The sequence below is a fragment of the Jaculus jaculus genome, chromosome 3, assembly GCF_020740685.1.
Source record: "Jaculus jaculus isolate mJacJac1 chromosome 3, mJacJac1.mat.Y.cur, whole genome shotgun sequence".
Taxonomy (NCBI): domain Eukaryota; kingdom Metazoa; phylum Chordata; class Mammalia; order Rodentia; family Dipodidae; genus Jaculus; species Jaculus jaculus.
Window position 1 is genome coordinate 136892152 of NC_059104.1, and position 18578 is coordinate 136910729.

The 18578-nt window shown below is 45.9% G+C and overlaps 1 protein-coding gene across 1 annotated transcript in view; it reads left to right on the top strand.

Annotated features, from left to right (window-relative positions):
• Positions 1-18578, top strand: part of LOC101609573 (protein FAM169B) — an 80996-nt gene that overhangs the window by 13896 nt on the left and 48522 nt on the right. Inside the window, exon 4 of the mRNA XM_045146098.1 lies at positions 2878-2977. Coding sequence (XP_045002033.1) covers positions 2878-2977 — 100 coding nt within the window. The remainder of the gene's footprint in view (positions 1-2877; positions 2978-18578) is intronic.

Consider the following 18578-nt stretch of genomic DNA (forward strand, 5'->3'; position numbering starts at 1 on the left):
TTACAGGAAAAATATCCTAAGGGTGGGTGTGGTGGCACACACCTTTAATCCTAGTACTCTGGGAGGCTGAGGTAGGAGGATTGCAGATTGCAGCGGCCTGGGGCTGCAGAGTAAGTTCCAGGTTAACCGGGGCAAGAGTGAGACCCTACCTTGAAAAAAAAAAACCCACAAAAATTCCTCCAAGAATATCCTAGTTATAGAAAAACAAAAATTAAACAACAACAGAAAAGAAACTTCTGGAGGGAATACTAGAATATTTCCATTTAGAAGCAAAAGCAACCCTTGGCCGGGATTCTGGAGTCAGGAGGGTTGTACCAGGCAGTGGGGACCCAGGTTTACCACGTGCTCACTGTGTGGCTTGGAGCAAGGGTCTTGTCCTTCCTGATCTTGGTATTTGCATACCTAAAACCAGGGGAATAACATCATTTTCTGCATGGGGCAGTTATGAGGACTAAGGCACGCATAAGGTCTCACTCCTCTCAGTAAATGTTGCTATTGGCAGGCAGAGTTGATGGAGTAAAATGGTCTTGTGCCCTTGCAGCGAAGCTGTCCAAGTTAGTGGAAACCATGGCCTGTATGGCTTCAAACTGCAGCTTCCTGGAGATTTTGCACATGGGCGTCTGCACTCTTCCAGAACCACCTTCCATAGGTGTCCCTCGGGATGCTGTGGGGCAGAGGGAACTGGCTGTCCTTACATGCTTTTGGCACCCCCTAGTGGCGCTGGGACAGAAGAGCACAAGGCTTTCTCAAGGAGAGGGGCTTAGTGAGCCAAGGGTACCCACTGCAGGGTTGGGTGGAGTGTGGGGGATAAGGGCAGCCTGAGAAGGGCTGTGAAATACAAGAGCTAGTCCCAAAGTTCTTAGGGTGCACTTAGAGTAAGTAACTGGTTTTCACCGAATGCACATTTATGGGTTATTAAAAAAAAACCAGAAAAACCTCTTAACATGGAGTATGCCCAGAGACTGAGTAAAACTAGAAGTATTAACAAAAACATAAAACAGGACAGTTGTTGATATTAGATTGTTTTAATGTGATAGAAATGCTGATGTGTGCGTATATGTACTTGCTTTTCTCCTTTCTAAGCAGAAGAAAGTTTCATTAAAAACAACCATTTGGTTTCCTATCATTTAACTAGTGGGTTAGGAGGCCAGGGCAGTGACTTGCCATTGGCACACCAGAGTAACCTCACTCGAATGGCTTTCAGCAGGGTTAGCCGGTCCTTTTGTAGGCATGGGGTCTCAAGATAAAAAGAACAACAAGAAAGTGACTTGAGAAGGCATAATGTCTTCTTTTTTCAGAGTTACCTCTTTTTTCCAGTCTTGAAATTGTCTTGTCACATTTAAAATACATAAATACTTTCTGATTATAAAATGGTTCATGCTCACTGTATGATATTTGTGGATTACAAAAAAGGATAGAGAAAACATAATCATGTGTGGTGAACCACTGTGAACATTTTCATGTGTTTCCTTTCAATTTTTATTTTCTTTACAAAATGTATGTGTGTGTGTGTGTGTGTGTGTGTGTGTGTGTGTGTGTGTTTATTTAGGGTCTTGCTGTGTAGCCTAGGCTAACTTTGAAATTGCAGTCCTCATATTCCAGCTTCACCAGTGCTGGGATTTTTGCATGCTATTTTTAATATATGGGGAATCACTTTCTGGGTGGAGTGGGTTTATAATAAAACATCTTTACAGGTTCATGCCATGCTTTGTAAACTTGGTCTTTAATGGCCTAGTTACAGCCACTTCATAGATGAGCCATGCTTCACATAATCTCTGCAGGAAGGTCTTTGGAGACCTTCATTAAAGTCTCTCCAAGACGAGGAGGTGCCAAGATGTTTCTCATCCTAGGATTTGCTAAGAAACAGTCTTCTGTAATGGTGGGGACTGCTGTAAACTTTTTCAAGACCTTGCATGTATAGCTCAGCTGACACATTCTTTTCTAATTTTCTTATATTCTCCTCAGTTTTTAAAACAGACTTAGTAATGGAATATATTGACCTTTTTATACCTGAAACTGGGAGCAGAGGGTTTGATGGCCACAAAGAGGGCTTCAGATGTGGACCTTAAAACAAAAGACATTCCCAGTGTTTTCCACCCAAGGTCTGCAAGGGATTAGGGCAGAGCCTGTTGGACCCAGAATGTGCACATTTCCCTTCCTTCCCTCCCTTCCTCCCTCCCTCCCTCCCTCCCTCCCTTCCTTCCTTCCTTTTTTGTTTGTTTTTTTGAGGTAGGGTCTCACTCTACCTGGAATTCACTCAGTAGTCTCAGAGTGGCCTCGAACTCATGGTGATCCACCTACCTCTGCCTCGCAAGTGCTGGGATAAAAGGTGTGTGCCACCATGCCTGGCTACAGTGTACATTTCTTAAGACCACTTGCAAAGCTAGAGCCAGGGCTGCGGGCAGCAGAAGCACTCAATGGAGGCAGGCATAGCCTGGGCTGTTTCTACTAAGTGGCCACCAGAGTTCTGAAAGGACACATGAGGTGGGTTTGACAGGAGCAGGTCTGATGTGGTGGGAGGCTGTCTGCACTATAGGCTGAGGCCCAAGCTAGACCAAGATGGAAAAGAGTGCAGGAGTCAGAGTCACCTGAAGGAGGAGACCCTGAGGGCGTCTGCTGGCAGAACAGATGTTTCATCAGTTTTGGATGGATTGTGGGAAGGAAGGTTTGCTGGGTAGGAGACAGAAGGATCTTTGCCAAATCTTGGATGGTCAAGATTTCCATTTTCATGTTGTGAGCATTCTTGTTTATTACCACTGTGTGTAACAGTGTTCTTTCAGCGAATACCTTGCTAAGTAATTGCTTGGTGATTTCCTGTGCCCTTAGTGTGATAGAAGAGCACAATGGTAATTTTGTTGTTTTTTTTCCCTGCGTCAGGTTAAGCTTCAAACATCTTCTGTTTGCTTTTGTCCTGTGCATCGTGATGAACCTCAACATAAAATACTGGTTTTGGTGAGTCCCCAGGACACAAAGACAGGTCGGTAGTTATAAATGGATGTGTACGTGCTTGTGTGTGTGCGTGTACACGCCTGCAGTGCTGGGGATGGGGCCCTAAAGCTTGCACATGCTGAGCAAGCAATCTACTATGGAGCCAGACCTATATCCCTGGGATTTATAAACAGGGATCATGATTTCATGGTATACAATGTGTGTGTGTGTGGGGGGGGTCAAATACCTGAGCAGTAATAGCATTGCTCACAAAGTGAATTTGGGAGAATATTAAGTCAGATCTGATTTATTTTCAGATTATTTTTTGAGTTAGGATCTTATTCTGGTCCAGGCTGACCTGGAATTGACTATGTAGTCTCAGGGTGGTCTTGAACTCATGGTGATCCTTCTACCTCTGCCTCTTGAGTGCTGGGATTAAAGGCGTGCACCACCATGCCTGGCTATTTTCAGCTTTTAGGGACTTGGTGTATTCTGATTTTTGTTTATTGACAAGTGTCTCTTTTCTGCATGTCCTGAGCTCAGTGGTCCTACTCAGAGCTGCCTTTGGGAGTAGCACTTGTTATGCCTGTTAACAGCAGTGCACAGAGCTGTGTGCCCTGGGTGGGGTACTGTTGGTGGGGTGTACTCTAAATACAGAAGAGGGTGGGACATGGCAGAGTGGCTAAGTGACTTGCCTAAGGGCACACAGCTAGAGCACGGGAGGGTTTTGTTTGCTGGGCAATGCTTGGGTGGAGGTTCGGTTTCCACAATCCGCACCCCATTTACTCTCCCTTACAATATGAGGAGGCCCCTTGTGACAGGCGGTCAGCTCCTTGGAGTGAGTCCTCTAGTGGGAGGCACAACCATGTCTGTTGCGCTGGAAGCAGAGGCCTGGGAGCTGCTGGCACTGGGCGTTGTGGGGTGGGGAGGAGAGATGGCCCGTTGTTCTGCACTGACCCCAGAGCACCCTGCTGCTGGAGCAAGTGAGGCACCTTGTTTCTGAGCTTCTGACCTGATAGGTCCTCAATTTTAAACTTTATCCTATGTAGCAATTTTCTTGTTTATACTCCTCTGTGTTTTAAATATTTCTTTTTTAAGTTTTTTTTTTTTTTTTTTTTTTTTTTGATGTAGGATCTTGTTGTAGCCTAGGCTGACCTGGAATTCACTATGCTGACCTGGAATTCACTATGTGGTCCCAGGCTGGCCTCAAACTCACAGAGATCCTTCTACCTCTACCTTTTGAGTGCTGGCATTAAAGGAGAGTACCACCATGCCTTACAGAGAGAGATAGGCATCCCAGGGCCTCTAGCTGCTGCAAAGTCCAGATGCATGCGCCACTTTGTGCATCAGCATCTAGCTTTATGTGGGTACTGGAGAATCGAACTAGGTTTGTTAGGCTTTACAGGCAAGCACCTTAACTGCACACTCTTCTAAAAAATTTTTGTGTGTGCTTGTATGTGTGCATGTGCGTATGTGTGCATGTACATACACATATGAATGTATGCATGTGGAATCCTGAAGACAGTCCTGAAGATGGTGTCTGTCCTTAGGCACCATCTACCTTTTTTTTTTTTTTTTAAGATAGAATCTCATTGGCCAGGAGCTCCTCAGGGCTAGGATTCACCTCCTCAGGCTGAGATTACAAGTGCACACCACTGTGTCCTTTAAAAAAACAACAAGCCGGGCGTGATGGCATACACCTTTAATTCCAGCACTTGGGAAGCACAGGTAGGAGGATCGCCTTAGGTTCAGGAGCCTGAAATGTAGTGAATTTCAGGTCAGCTTGGGCTAGAGTGAGACCCTACCTCAAACAACAACAACAAAAAAACTACAAAAAAGGGCTGGAGAGATGGCTTAGTGGTTAAGGCACATGCCTGCAAAGCCTAAGGACCCAGGTTCTATTCTCCAGGTCCCACATAAGCCAGATGCACAAGGTGGCACATGTGTCTGGCATTCTTCTGCAGTGGCTAGAGGCTCTGGCATGCCCTTTCTCACTCTCTCTTCTATACACCTTTCTCAGTCTCAAATAAATAAATCTTAAAAAATCCTACTTGACTTTTGGAGATTATACTCAAGGCTATCTCCTCATAACAGATTTCTTACAGTGCTTATGTATTGTTTCCCAACAGGAAGTAATAATAATCCTAGAGCTCGCCAATTTAGCTAGACTGCTTGGTCAGTGAGCCCTAAGGATCCTCCTGCCTCCAGCTCTGGGGTTACAAGTTTGTGTCACTGTGGCCAGCTTCTTAGCTGGGTGCTGGGGATTCAAATTCAGGTCCTTCTGCTTATACAGCAAGCACTTTACCCACTGAGCTATCTCCCAGGCCCAGCCATGGGTCTCTAACTACGCTTTGCACAGGGGGACTGCTTCCACTTTCCCCTTTCTTCAGAACAAAAACATTTCTGCCCATCACTTGAATATCTGCCTGAGGTTTGTGCCTGGCTGGTGTCACAAAGCCCATCTTTGTGACATCTTTGGGGCACGCTACTCGGAAGCATAAACATAAGACTGTGCTTATCCCCGTCTCTTGATGCACATGAAACACAAGCGGGCTTAGCTGGCTGTCTGAGAGTTTGGGGTGTGTTGGCAAAGTGTCCTCATTGCTCCGGGGCTGTTGGAGGCTGAGGCCCTTGTGAAAGTGTTCTGATCAATGTTAGCGTGCCTCCCATCCCTGTCCAGCGCAGCCTTGAGTGCTGCAGACAAAGGATCTGTTATAACCCAGGCCGTTGACACTATCTTGAGTTTGCAACTCTATTGCCAGGTTGGTAAAAGATGTGCCGTGGGATCCTGTCACGCACAGATTGTCAGAAACTCCAAAAATATTGCTTCCTCATTTTAAGAAAATGTCCAAATATCAGCAGCTTCCCTCACCCTCTTTAGGCATTTAACAAGAATCTGGTTATAGGTCCTTAATGACAGTCTGCATAATGTAAACATGTAACTGCCTCTTATAAATCTGTTTCCCATTTGTGCCGGACTTAATTTTTTGTTGTTGTTTTTAAGAATGTACTACAATACATATTCATAAACTCTAAAAAGTCTTGCCGTGGACCCTTCTTGGTATATAAAAATGCTTTAAATAAGATTTCCAAATGTCTTCCTACTGCTGTGGCTCCGTTGTGCTGGCTGTGACATTCCATGATTTCAGAAGAGCACTCAGGTGTTTTTAGAGCCTTTAATCCGGTATTAAGAAGGCCCTGAGTTCCTTCCCAAACACATCATATCACATCTCGTGACGACACAAGGGCCCTGGAGTAGTTGATGGTATCCAGGACTCCTCACGGCTGTGACCAGCGCCCCACCTCCTCCCTGCGCTTGGCTGTGATGGTGGCCAACGTGACTGCTCAAATGCTCCGGAGCCATTTTCTTTGAGTTGTGTGGGAAGGCTGCGCGTTGAAATGGAAGCTCGAAGAATCAGAAGCTGTTTGATCAGCCCTGTGTATTAGTTAATTATTGATAACTGTGTATGAGTTAATTATTGATGGGCTGCTTGACTCCATTACAGTGACTTCCGATAACTCTGTAAGCAAATGAAAAACATCCTGGAATGGCGAAGTCCCTGGTGGCAAGCAGTTAGTGCTCAGGGCAGTCTGCTCAAATGCGAGGGAAGCTCTCCACCTCCTTCTTTACCCACTTTGCATAAAGGTGGCTTAAGGAATAGATTCTCTGGTCCCTGCTACTCTCCCAAAATTTGTTGTTTCATTCTTGTTATTATTATTTTTATTTATTTGAGAGAGAGAGCGAGTGGGTGTGCCAGGGCCTCTAGCCACTACAAACAAACTCCAGACACATGTGCCACCTTGTATATTTGGCTTTACGTGGGTACTGGGAGTCAAACCTGGGTCCTTAAGCTTTGCAGCCAAGTGCTTTAACTGCTAAGGCATCTCTCCAGCCCTAGTTATTGATTTTTTTTTATTTTTTTATTTTATTTTATTTTTTTACTGAAATGGTTGCACACATAGAGCCCTTCTCTTCTGCCCCTATTCTGCTGAGAGTCTTTGGTGGGGTTATTGATATTCATTGTGGGGACCAAGAAGCCTCAGTCAGTCTGTGTAAGGATGGGGGGAACATGGTATCTCAGTCTGTTCCCACCCAGCCTGAGGCTCTTACAGTTTCTGCCCCTCTTCTGTGATACTCCCTGAGCCTTGGTGGGCAATATAGAAACTGACTTAGTGTTGCTTTTTCTGTAGACTCTGGGTCTCTATTTTTATGAGATTTGAATGATTATTATTTGTGGCAGTTTATCATTCTAACCCAGAGCAGCCTGGAACTCACTTTCCTCCGCCTCGTGAGTGCTGGGTTTAAGGGCATGTGTCACTGTACCTGGTTTATACAGTGTTGAGAATTGAACCCAAGGTTTAGGGGACATGGGGGAGCAGCAACCCTCCCTTCCTAGGTGGCCTTGAATTTCCCAGAAAATCTTACACTTTGTATATTTCTCCTTGTTTTTATTTCCCTCATTTGCTATTTATTAATTATCTCAAGTGTTTACAGAGATGTAAAAAGTAACTCCTCTTATCAAATGAGAGGTGGTCTTTCTTCATCTTCTGTATGAAATCAAAATCACTTGTTCTAGCCTTCAAACTGCCACCAGCTGGTGGCCTTTTGCTTTGCTCGTTTCTTCCTGTGTCTTGCACGTAATAGGATGAACTTGCACTTTGGTGTCAAATGAAACTGACATGAAAGTTTGGTTTTGCCAGCTGCCTAGATGTCTGGATTTGCTTGGCCTCTGTGAACACTGGGTTCCTCACTTGCAAAATGTGAACATCTTACACTTCCCAGGGCAGTTGTGAGAATGACATCACTTGGGGCGGAGCATTTGATGCTTTAGGAGCCTCTGTGTCCTTCTCCATCACTCAGCCACCTTCACCAGAATCTCTTCCTGATTCCAGAGCTCACCGTTCTTGAGCCCCAGTGCTTCTCTGGTCTTTGCTCCCCTCAGAACTGGGGTTACAGGTGTGCACGGCCACACCCAGCTAGTTTACATGGGTTCTGCAGATTTAAACTGGAGCAGTCTCAGGCCCATTCAGGCCCTCATACTTTCACAGCAAGTGCAATTAACCACTGAACTATCTCCTTAACCCCAGGCCTCACTTTTTATGTGAGTATTAGATATTGACCTCAGATACTCATGCTTGCAAGGCAAGCAGTTTAGTGACTGAGTTATCGCTATAGTCCTAAGAATAATTTATTTCAATGTATACATTTCTAAATGTATCTATTTCATTTTTAAATATATCAATATTCAACTCCAAATATTTCCATTTCCTGAGTATATGTTTTTAATGCCTGACTAACATTTTTTAGTTCTTTAAGGTAAGTTCTTGCTCTAGCTCAGGCTGACCTGGAATTCATTATATAGTCTCAGGCTGGCTTCAAACTCACAGAGATCCTTCTACCTCATTTTCTTGAGTGCTGGAATTAAAGGGGTGTACCACCAGACCTGGCTGACTAAAGCTTATTAATCTCACTTTAAAAATAGAGGGTAGCCGGGCGTGGTGGCACACGCCTTTAATCCCAGCACTCGGGAGGCAGAGGTAGGAGGATCGCCGTGAGTTCAAGGCCACCCTGCGGACGACATAGTGAATTCCAGGTCAGCCTGAGCTAGAGTGAGACCCCACCTCGAAAAAAAAGCAAAAAAAAAAAAAAAAAATAGAGGGTAGGCCTATATTGTTGAAAGCCACTTGGTTGCAAAGCTTGTTGAGTTAGGTTCAATTCCCAAGCCACCCACGAGTGTTGGACGCTGAAAGTGACCAAGCATCTGGTATTTATTTGCAGTGGCAAGAGGCTCTGGAACTCATGTGTGTGGATACATGTGCACATGCGTGCACGTGCGCGCGCGCGCACACACCCCCACACCCACACACACACAAATACATTTTTTGTCAAAAAGAGAGAGGGTAGGCCTTGTAGCTAAATGCTGTTAGAACATACTGCTTTGCCTTTGCAATATTTACTTTTGTTTTTCAATTACTTTCATCTGTAGAGCAAACGATGCCTCCTTGGTAGCTGTACTGTAAGAAGATAGATGTGTAGTGTGTCAGTCATGCAGTCATGATGTCTGGGAAGCTCTGGCCCTGCACCCTGGGTGGGCTGTTCTATTTTGTGACAGTTCAGGTCACTGGAACATGACATTAATATGCCCATATGTCTCCTCATTGTCCTGGTGCCTCTCCTACTGTTCCATCCAGTTAGGTAGACGTGGCTTCTCCGCAAGATGACTTCTTAACTCTGGGGTTTCCTTTTTCTTTTTTCTTTTCTAGTTTTCCAGTTTTTTTTGTTTTCCCCTGTGGGATTCAAGGTGAAACATATTTACTCTTTAAGACAACTATATTTAACCTTTTCCACCCTTTACAAGTCTGTAAAAAGATTCTGGTTTCTCTACATTCTTGACAACACTTGATATTGTCAATCATTTTGGCCGTGGCCATTCTCCGGGTGGGAGGTGGCGCCATTGGGTGTGGTTTGCTTTGCCTTCCTGATGACCAATCATGCTGAGCATCTTACGTGCTCACAGGCCTTTCGTACAGCTGCCTGAACAGATCCTTTGCCTACTTTTAAATTAGGATAGTTGTCTTTTTATTATTAAGTTATAAGAGTTCTTTTTAAAAACAATTTTATTTATTTATTTGACAGAGAGGGAGAGAGAGAGAGAAGACAGAGAGAGAATGGGCGCACCAGGGCCTCCAGCCACTGCAAACAAACTCCAGGTGCGTGCGCCTCCTTGTGCATCTGGCTAACGTGGGTCCTGGGATATTGAACCTAGGTTCTTTGGCTTTGTAGGCAAATGCATTAACTGCTAAGCCATCCCTCCAGCCCAAGAGTTCTTTATATATGCTGGGAATAAGCCTCATCCCTGAACGTGAGTCTCTTATATAATTACCAAAACTTTCTCCGGTTTTGTGGGTCATGTTTTCAATTTCTTGATGGCAATTTTTGAAGCACAAAAGTTTTTTTGTTTTAGAGAGAAAACGAGAGTGAGAGTGAGAGCGAGAGACAGAGTACTGGTACACCAGGGCCTCAGCGCTACAATCAAACTTCAGACTGTTGTGCCACCTAGTGGGCACGTGCAGTCTTGTGCTTGCCTCACCTTTGTGCACCTGGCTTACATAAGATCAAAAGAGAGATTGAACATGGGTCTTAATCTCTGCAGGCAAGCACCATAACTGCTAAGCCATCTCTCCAGCCCAGGAAATGTTTCATTAATTAATTAATTAGGGTGAAAGAAAGAGGGAGAGAAAGAGAGATTGAATGGGCATGCCAGGGCCTCCAGGCACTGCAAATGAACTCCAGACACATGTGCATCTGGCTTACATGGATCCTGGGGAATTGAACCAGGGTCCTTTGGCTTTTCAGGCAAGTGCCTTAACTGCTAAGCCATCTTTCTAGCCCACACAAAAGTTTTTAATTGTATGATATACACTTTGTCTCTTACCCCCCTTTTAAATTTATTTATTTGCAAGCAAAGAAAGATAGAAGAGAGACAGACAGAGAGAATGGGTACACTAGGGCCTTCAGCTGCTGCAAACTGACTCCAGATGCATGTGCCATTTTGTGTGTCTGGTTTTACGTAGGGACTGGGGATTCAAACTCTGGTCCTTAAGCTTTTACAGGTAAACACCTTAACTGGTGAGCAATCTCTCCAGCCGTTTTCTCCCTTTTGTTCCTGTGCTTTTGTCTAAGAAACATTGTCTAATCCAAAGTCAAGGAGATTGATGCTGCTTCTGTTCCATTTCACTTGGCTCTGTGATTCCATGTTTTTAAGATAATTTTGTTGACAGCATCCATAATTATAAACAATATCCCATGGCAATTCTCTCCCTCCCTCACTTTCCCCTTTGAAACTCCACTCTCCATCATATCCCCTCCCCATCTGAATCAGTCTCTCTTTTATTTTTATGTCATGATATTTTCTTCCTATTATGAGAGTCTTGTATAGGTAGTGTCAGGTACTGTGAGGAAATGGATATCCAGGCTATTTTTTATCTGAAGGAGCACGTTGTAAGGAGTCCTACCCTTCTTTTGGCTCTTACATTATTTCCACCACCTCTTCTGCAATAGACCCTGAGCCTTGGAAGATGTGATAGAGATATTTCAGTGCTGACCACTCCCTGTCATTTCTTCTTAGTACCATGGTGCCTCCTGAGTCATCCCAAGGTCACTGCCATCTGAAAAGAGAAGGCTGTCTAGCCAAAAGCGAGAGTAGCATTAATATATGGGTATGAACATTAAGAGAAGTGCTTACTGGGCAGTTTGGTGAGCATAGTATATACTTTTAGCCAGACAGCAATAGATGTTACACTCCTAGGGCTCATGACTACCCCTGTTTTAAGTTTTCAGTATCAGGGATGTATTCCCTCCCATGGAGCAGGCCTCCAGTCAAATTAGAGGGCAGTTGGTTTCCATCATGACATACATGCCACTATTGCACCTGTTGTCTTATTTGGCCTGGCTGGCCAAATATAATGCTTGCAGTGTCCACTGTTGGGTATCTTCACTGATGATTTTTCTCTCTCCCATTGAACTGCATGCAGAATGGCTTCTTCCAGCTTTCTTTCAGCTAGTCTACATGGAGGAGGTTATCAGCTCAGTTCCAGCAGGATTTCTCCGTGGCCTTGCAGCCCAAATATGTGGAGTCTTCAGCAATAGGGTCTTAGCATCTATCCCTGGTGGGAAACCAAGGGCCTTGGCAATGGCCTGTAATGTTTGTGGGGCATCAGGGACCTCCCTGGCCAACAACTCACTGGAAGGTATCCCATCCCTGGCACTGAAGATTTTCTAGTAACAATCTTTGGCTCCTGTATGTTACATTGTCCAAAAAAGCAGGTTTCCATATGACTTATTTATATCCTCTTAGATTTTGATTATCCCTTCCTCCACCTTTCCTTACTCAATCTCTTCCCCTGACCTCACTTAGGCCTTTTCACCCCCACTAATCTGTTCTTCTACTTACATATATACAATACCACCCTATTATGTCCTTCCTCCTTCCCTTTCTATTCCTTTTATATTTCCTTTCTAGCTTTCTGGCCTATGCTGAGTTTTCTTCCTACTCACACAGAAGTCCAGTTATTTGTAGCTAGGATCCACTTATGAGAGAGAACATATGACATTTGGTTTTCTAGGCCTGGGAAAGAGAGAGAGAGAATGGGCATGCCAGGGCCTCTATCCACTGCAAAGGAACTCCAGACCTTGTGCTTCTGGCTTATGTGGGTACTGGGGAATCGAACCCAGGTCATTAAGTTTCACAGGTACTTGCGCCTTCACCTCTAAGGCATCTCTGGGAGGTGAATTTTCAATAGCTGGTGTACTCCCATTGTCTTTCCACAGCTTTCAGCTCCTTGCCTTGCTCCTCCTTTGGAAGCCACTTGCCTTTGCAGTGAGGATGGGCGTCTGTGACCATTAGGCATCTGGCTCTTCTTCCTGGGGGTTTTATCCTTGCTGTTTGCAGCTTCCCAAAGAACTTGTGCTCTACTGAGCACTTTCCCAGCTGGTTGCTCTGGCCCTCCCCCCAGGGTGGTAGAGGGTATTCTGGGAGTGTGGGGTCCAGCCCTTGTTTATGGTATACCTTACTCCCTGCTTCCCATAATCCTGTCTTTTTAGTCTAGGACCTCTCCAGTGGTGATCCTCTGTGAGCTGCTAGACCACACGTCTTGTTTCCTTGTGTCATTTCTTTTCATTGTCCTCTGGAAATTTGGTCATTGTCGGACATGAATTTTTCAGTTCTATTTCTGATATCTGTTTGATATTCTTCCCCCCTCCCCAAAACCAAGTGACTAGATGATCTTCAGGCAGGGAAAAGACTGTCTCAGAGGCTGATGAAAGGTGGCACTTTGTCATTGAGTCATGTCAAAGAGACACAATGGCACAGTGCCAAGAAGTTTTTAGAATGACAAGGGTGTTTCTGGGAATAAGGGAGAGCTACATGTGGTCATTGGCAGGAAGGTGGCCACTAGGTTGGAAGAAGGCGTGTGAGCGCTGAGACGCCCACTGTCCACTTCTCTGTGCTGTCTTCTAGTGCCGGGCTCAGTGGTCGCATCTGTCCTCATCCTCACAGAGGCCGTGAGCTCCACGTGCGCTGCACGGCTGGGACTTCCCTCCTGTGCTGCAGAATAACTCTCTGTTTTGTAGAGGCCAGCCACGATTCACACCCGTCCCTCTTTGGTTAGAGGTCTCTTCACAGGATTCTTGTTATACTCCTGGCTGTTGCCTGGACTAGAGGCCACATGGAGGGGAGAGAGAAGGGCACAGAGTCTGAAAGGTGCCTGGCGGTGTTACAGAGGATGGGGTGGGACCCCACATACTACGCTGCAGTGGTCGGGAGGAAGGCTTGCTAAGAGCAGAGACCAGAGCTTTTCCCAGTGCAGGGGTGCTGTGGGCTGGCTTGGTAGGTGGGCACCGCTGAGAGAAGCATTGGAAAGAGAGTGCATGGTGTGGTGCAAAGTGCGGGTGAGGGAGTTTGGGCCTGACCTGGTGCTGGCACTTGCTATATTTGTTAGTTTAGGAGATAGACTGACCCGAGGCCCTATAGAGTCTATGGGACAGCAACAGCAAGGAGGAGTAAGGGTCAGCTGCAGGAGCTGAGTCCTCTCCTGGGGGGGACCTTGACCGTAGACGCCTTTCACAATGGGGCACATTACTTTGTAACTGTCCACACATCACTGTTCATAACCCTGATTATTTCCTGTGGCTGATCTTAGGTAGATAGGCCCTCTGAAGGTAGGGAGTGTCACCGGATTCTTCTGGGCTCTGATGGGTGACAGCAGTCACAGGGGATGCTTGGCCAATGTTCCTTAGCTCTCTTCTCAGAAGACCTTGGAGGCCAAACTGATGTTTCTGCTTCGAAACATCAAGCTGGGTACCTCAGGAGGAGGGAGACTGAGGTAACTGTGAGCAGTTGTGACCACACGTTGACTTCCCTTACTAGAACATCTGCCCCTCCCCTTGGCTTCCAGGACATTTTGTGACCAAGCATAACACTCACCCTTCAAATCACTGCTAATTTATTTACAGGTTTTGGTGATTGAACGTCATGTGCACTCTGAGAAAAACAAGCAGGGAATTGAAAAATGATGATTTTTTCCTGGAAAAGCATGTCCATTATAGCTTGTGGTGACAGCCAACGCCAAGACAAACATTCAAATGAAACTGGAGCCACCATGTAGCCTGCCCTCTGAGGGGCTATTGTGCACCCAGGGCGATTGCAACACTGACGACTCCAGCCAGACCTTTGGGGCAGGTGGCCTGGAGTAGTGTATTGTGGGAAGTAAGCTGTGCCCCCGGGGGCTTGGAGGGCTTTCACTGCACTAGGTGCCATTTCTGAGGGGCTCCTAGCCCTTGTGCAAGCTGCTCAGACTTGAGGGATGCACTAGGGATGGAGACTGAGGGCAGAGGAGCAGGAGGAATGGACCAAGTTCACCCCAGCTCTGTCAGCAGGACGAGCCTGTCTATTCGAGACTCCAAATGGCAAGTTCGTGTGCTTGTCCTGAAGGGTGCACTAAGGGGAGAAAGCTGCAGGAGGCTTGACCACATAGTGGAGTCTTAGTTTCAGCTGGTGGTAAAAAAGTATAATCTTTCAGGGTGTGACATATGAGGCTCCCCAGACTCCAAATCACAGAGGATGTAGAGTGGGGTTTCTCTGTCAGGCACTCCTTTTTGGCCTCCCAAATCCTGAAGACACAGTATTTTTTCTGTGTGTAGCTTGTGAATGCCTTTTGGACAGCGTAGAGGCAGGGGCATGGCAGATCATCCCACCTTCTACATTGGAGGAGCTCACTTGAGCAAGTCAGACCAGGGCGTGTGTGTGTGTGTGTGTGTGTGTGTGTGTGTGTGTGTGTGTGTACATTCTCCCTGGAAGCTCAGCCTCCATTTGGTACCTGCTTTCTTGTGAGCTGTTGTACCCTGTGGCCATCGGTACCTGGCCCGCATCCTCCACCACGCAGCCCCAGAATTTTGTTTACATTGTTCTAAGAAGGAAGCAGGTTGGGGAGCTCACAGTGATAGAAATGTGTTTTGGGAACACATGTTGGCTGTGGTTTGGGATTTCCTTCTCTGTGCCTTGTTAATTTATGGCACTTACTGTGAGTTGGATTAAAACAGAGAAATAGCATCTTGGAAAGACATGTCATTCTTACCAAGGGATTCATGGTATTTGGAAAACAGGCCCCAAGGAAAATTTTCCTAGTGTCCAGGATGGAGCCTTTGTCCTGAAGGACAAGGGCGAGGTTGCTTTTTCGAGGCATATGGAAGGTTTTTACCACCACACAAGAAGTCTGTCTGCATCTCTCTTTGCTTTCCCAACCCTGGAAAACTCAGGCAGTCTTGGTCTAACCTGGTGATCTGAAGATTTCTTTCCTTTCAGATGGATGAGCTTTGATGTGAATTTCTTTTTGCCTCCAAAATCTTGCAGGTACCTCCCTCCCTTCCCTCCATCTTCCTCGAGTTAAAATTTAGATCTCTGGAAACAAAATTGAGGAAAGAAAGGCCTGAGAAACACAGGGAGACTGATGCAAATGTACTGCAAACCAGATGTTCCTTTCTCCATGACAAAGAGGCGCCCAAGTTCACGGGCATCTGGGGAAGTGTTTTCCTTTAAGGAAAACATCTGTATGGAAATGGTAGCCCGAGTAATGCGATGTGACAGTTGCTATGTCAACGAGTGGATTTTTTCCCCTCCCCTTAAATTATTGACCAGCTCAGTCAATGTTGCATAAAAGTCATGCAATGCCTTGGAATGTGTTTCTGTGCTGGCCTCTGCCAGGACTTTTCAGCGTTTTCCCCCTACATGTATTTTGCTTTTGGGAAGGATGGCTTGTCACTTTGGTTTAACTGTGCTCTCTCTCCCTCTCCTTTCTGTGGAACTGCATATTTCTTAGATTTGTAACAGGACAATGGAAGCTTAAACTCCAGGGGAGCAATAGAGAGGGTAGTAAGGGTGGGGCGAGGGTCTTAAATCCCCTCTAGCTGCGATGAAGAAGTATAGACCCTGGGGCAGTACATGAGCGATTTATACCTGGTTTGAGGAAATAAAGGGAGGGAGTGAGTGAGTGAGTGTGTGTGTGTGTGTGTGTGCGCGCGTGCACGCGCGCGTGTGTGGCTGGATGTGGGGGTCACTTATTTCTCCTTGGTATTTATGATGCTGGCATGAGCCACAGGTGTGCGCGCGCCCTCCCTCCCTCCCTCCCTCCCTCCCTCCCTCTCTCTCTCTCTCTCTCTCTCTCCTGTGTCCAGGTGCCTGCTGGCTATCTTTTCCTTGCTGTCTATGTAGCCCATGCTGGCCCGGAATTCCTGGTGTTTCTGCCTTAGCTCTCAGAGCTGGGATCACAGGCATGGTTGGCTTTCCTCTAGTCTTCTTGCCGCCTAAGACATCTTCATACTTCTGTTGTCTGACCTTCTTTTTCCCTGTTCCCTGTTGCCTAGGACCCGTCCCACTCCCAGTGAGTCCTTCCTACCTGCCCACATCCTTCCTTCCTGGCAGGATCACAACAGCGTAGCCCTGACTCTTGGCCTCTTCCTCTGGTCTTTCCTGCTTCTGGCCTCTTCCTGCCCTAATATCATCTCTACACTTAAATGTCACGTAAGTTTTTTTTTTTTTTTTTTTTTTTTTTAGTCTGTGGGTGTCTACATGTGTTCGTGTGTGTGTGTGTGTGCATGTGGAGGCCAGGGTTGACGCAGGGTATTTTGTGGTTGCACTCCTTCTTCTTTGAGGCAGGATCTGTCCAAACGTGAAGCTCACTTACTGAGCTAGACTAGCTAGCTAGTGATCCTCCACCACCTCAGCACTTGCACTAAAGGTGAGCAGCACCACGCCCACATTTTGGGTGGGTTCTGGGGATCAGAATTCAGGTTCTCATGCTTGTGAAGCAAACACCTTACCCACAGAGCCATTGCCTAGAACCCTCTACCCCAACCTACCTTTTTTTAAAAATTTTATTAGTTTTCTATTCAGCAAGTATAGGCAGTTTGGTACCATTATTAGGCTCATCTGTGACCTACCCCCTCCCCATTGGCCCCTCCTTGTTGAGGTATATGGGTCATGCATTCTGGAGTTAGCCCACAGTTACGGGTAAGATAAATGTCTCTGCATATCCTGACCCAACATGTGGCTCTGGCATTCTTTCTGCACCCTCTTCCGCAAAATATCCCTGAGCCATGTTGGGTTCATTTTTGCCAACCTACCTTTTTAGAGGCATGGGCTGTCATTGGCCTAGAGCTTACCAGGGATCTGCCTGTCTCTACCTTCCCAGTGCTGGAATTACAAGCATGCATCTCTATACCTGGCTTTCTTTTCTTTTCTTTTCTTTTCTTTCCTTTCCTTCCTTCCTTCCTTCCTTCCTTCCTTCCTTCCTTCCTTCCTTCCTTCCTTCCTTCCTTCCTTCCTTTCTTTCTTTCTTTCTTTCTTTCTTTCTTTCTTTCTTTTTTGAGGCAAGCTCAACAGAATGGCTTTGTTTTTTTAATGCAAGGGTGAGAAAAGGAAAAAAATGGATATACCAGGGCCTCTAGCCACTGCAGTCGAACTCCAGATACATGCACCACCTTGTGTGCATATGCAACCTTGTACACTTGCATCACTTTATGCATCTGGCTTACATGGGGCCTGGAGAGTTGAACATGGCTCCTTAGACTTCACAAGCAAGTGCCTTAGCCACCAAACCACATCTCCTGCCCCATACCTGGCTTTTTAAAATGAGTCTTGGGAATTGAACTTAGTTTTTCATGTTTGTACTGAGTTCTTATTCAAAGTGCTTATAAGATAAGCCCTTTACTGACTGAGCTACCTCAGCAGCCCAAGGTTCACTTTTTTTTTTTATTTGTTTTGTTGAGGTAGAGTCTTGCTCTAGCCCAAGCTGACCTGGAATTCACTATGTAGTCTCATGGTGTCCTTGAATTCATGGTGATCCTCCTACCTCTGCCTCCCGAGTGCTGGAATTAAAGGTGTGCACCACTGTGCCTGGCAAGACTTAGGGGCTAAAGAGATGACTCAACAGTTAAAGGGGCTTTCTTAAAAAGCTTGCAGGCTCAGGTTCGATTCTCCAGGACCCATATAAAACCAGATGCACAAAGTGGTGCATGCATATAGAATTTGTTTGCAGTGGCAGGAGACTGTAGTGCATCCATGCCCACTTTCTTTTTCTCTCTGTCTGCCTCTTTCTCTTTCTCCCTCTGTAGCAGACAGCTTAAGGTTTGCTGAGATGAACTTCCAGACTAGGCACAGTTGTGGAGGAAGGGATTTATTGAAGCTTACAGATCCAGGGGAAGTTCCATAATGGTAAAGGAAGCTGGCCTGCCTTCACAGGCCCAAGCAGAGAGAGAGAGAGAAAAAGAGAGAAAGAGAGAGAGAGAGAGAGAAGCCAAAAAGCCAAAAGCCATAGCACACTTCAGAAACTCCAGCTAGGCCCACTTTGCATATCTTTATATTGAAATCTCAAGCCCACTGCCACACCTTTACATCCTCCCAATGAGACCACCTCCAGCCAGGTGGCTGCAGATCCAAACTACAAACTAATAAAACACTGAATATATTGGGGGCCATCTATTCAAACTACCACACTCCCTCTGAAATAAATAAATAAGTTTAAATGAACAAGAAGACTTTATGTTTTTAGAGCATAGGCCCCTGCCTTCACTCATGCACAGCCTCTGCATGATC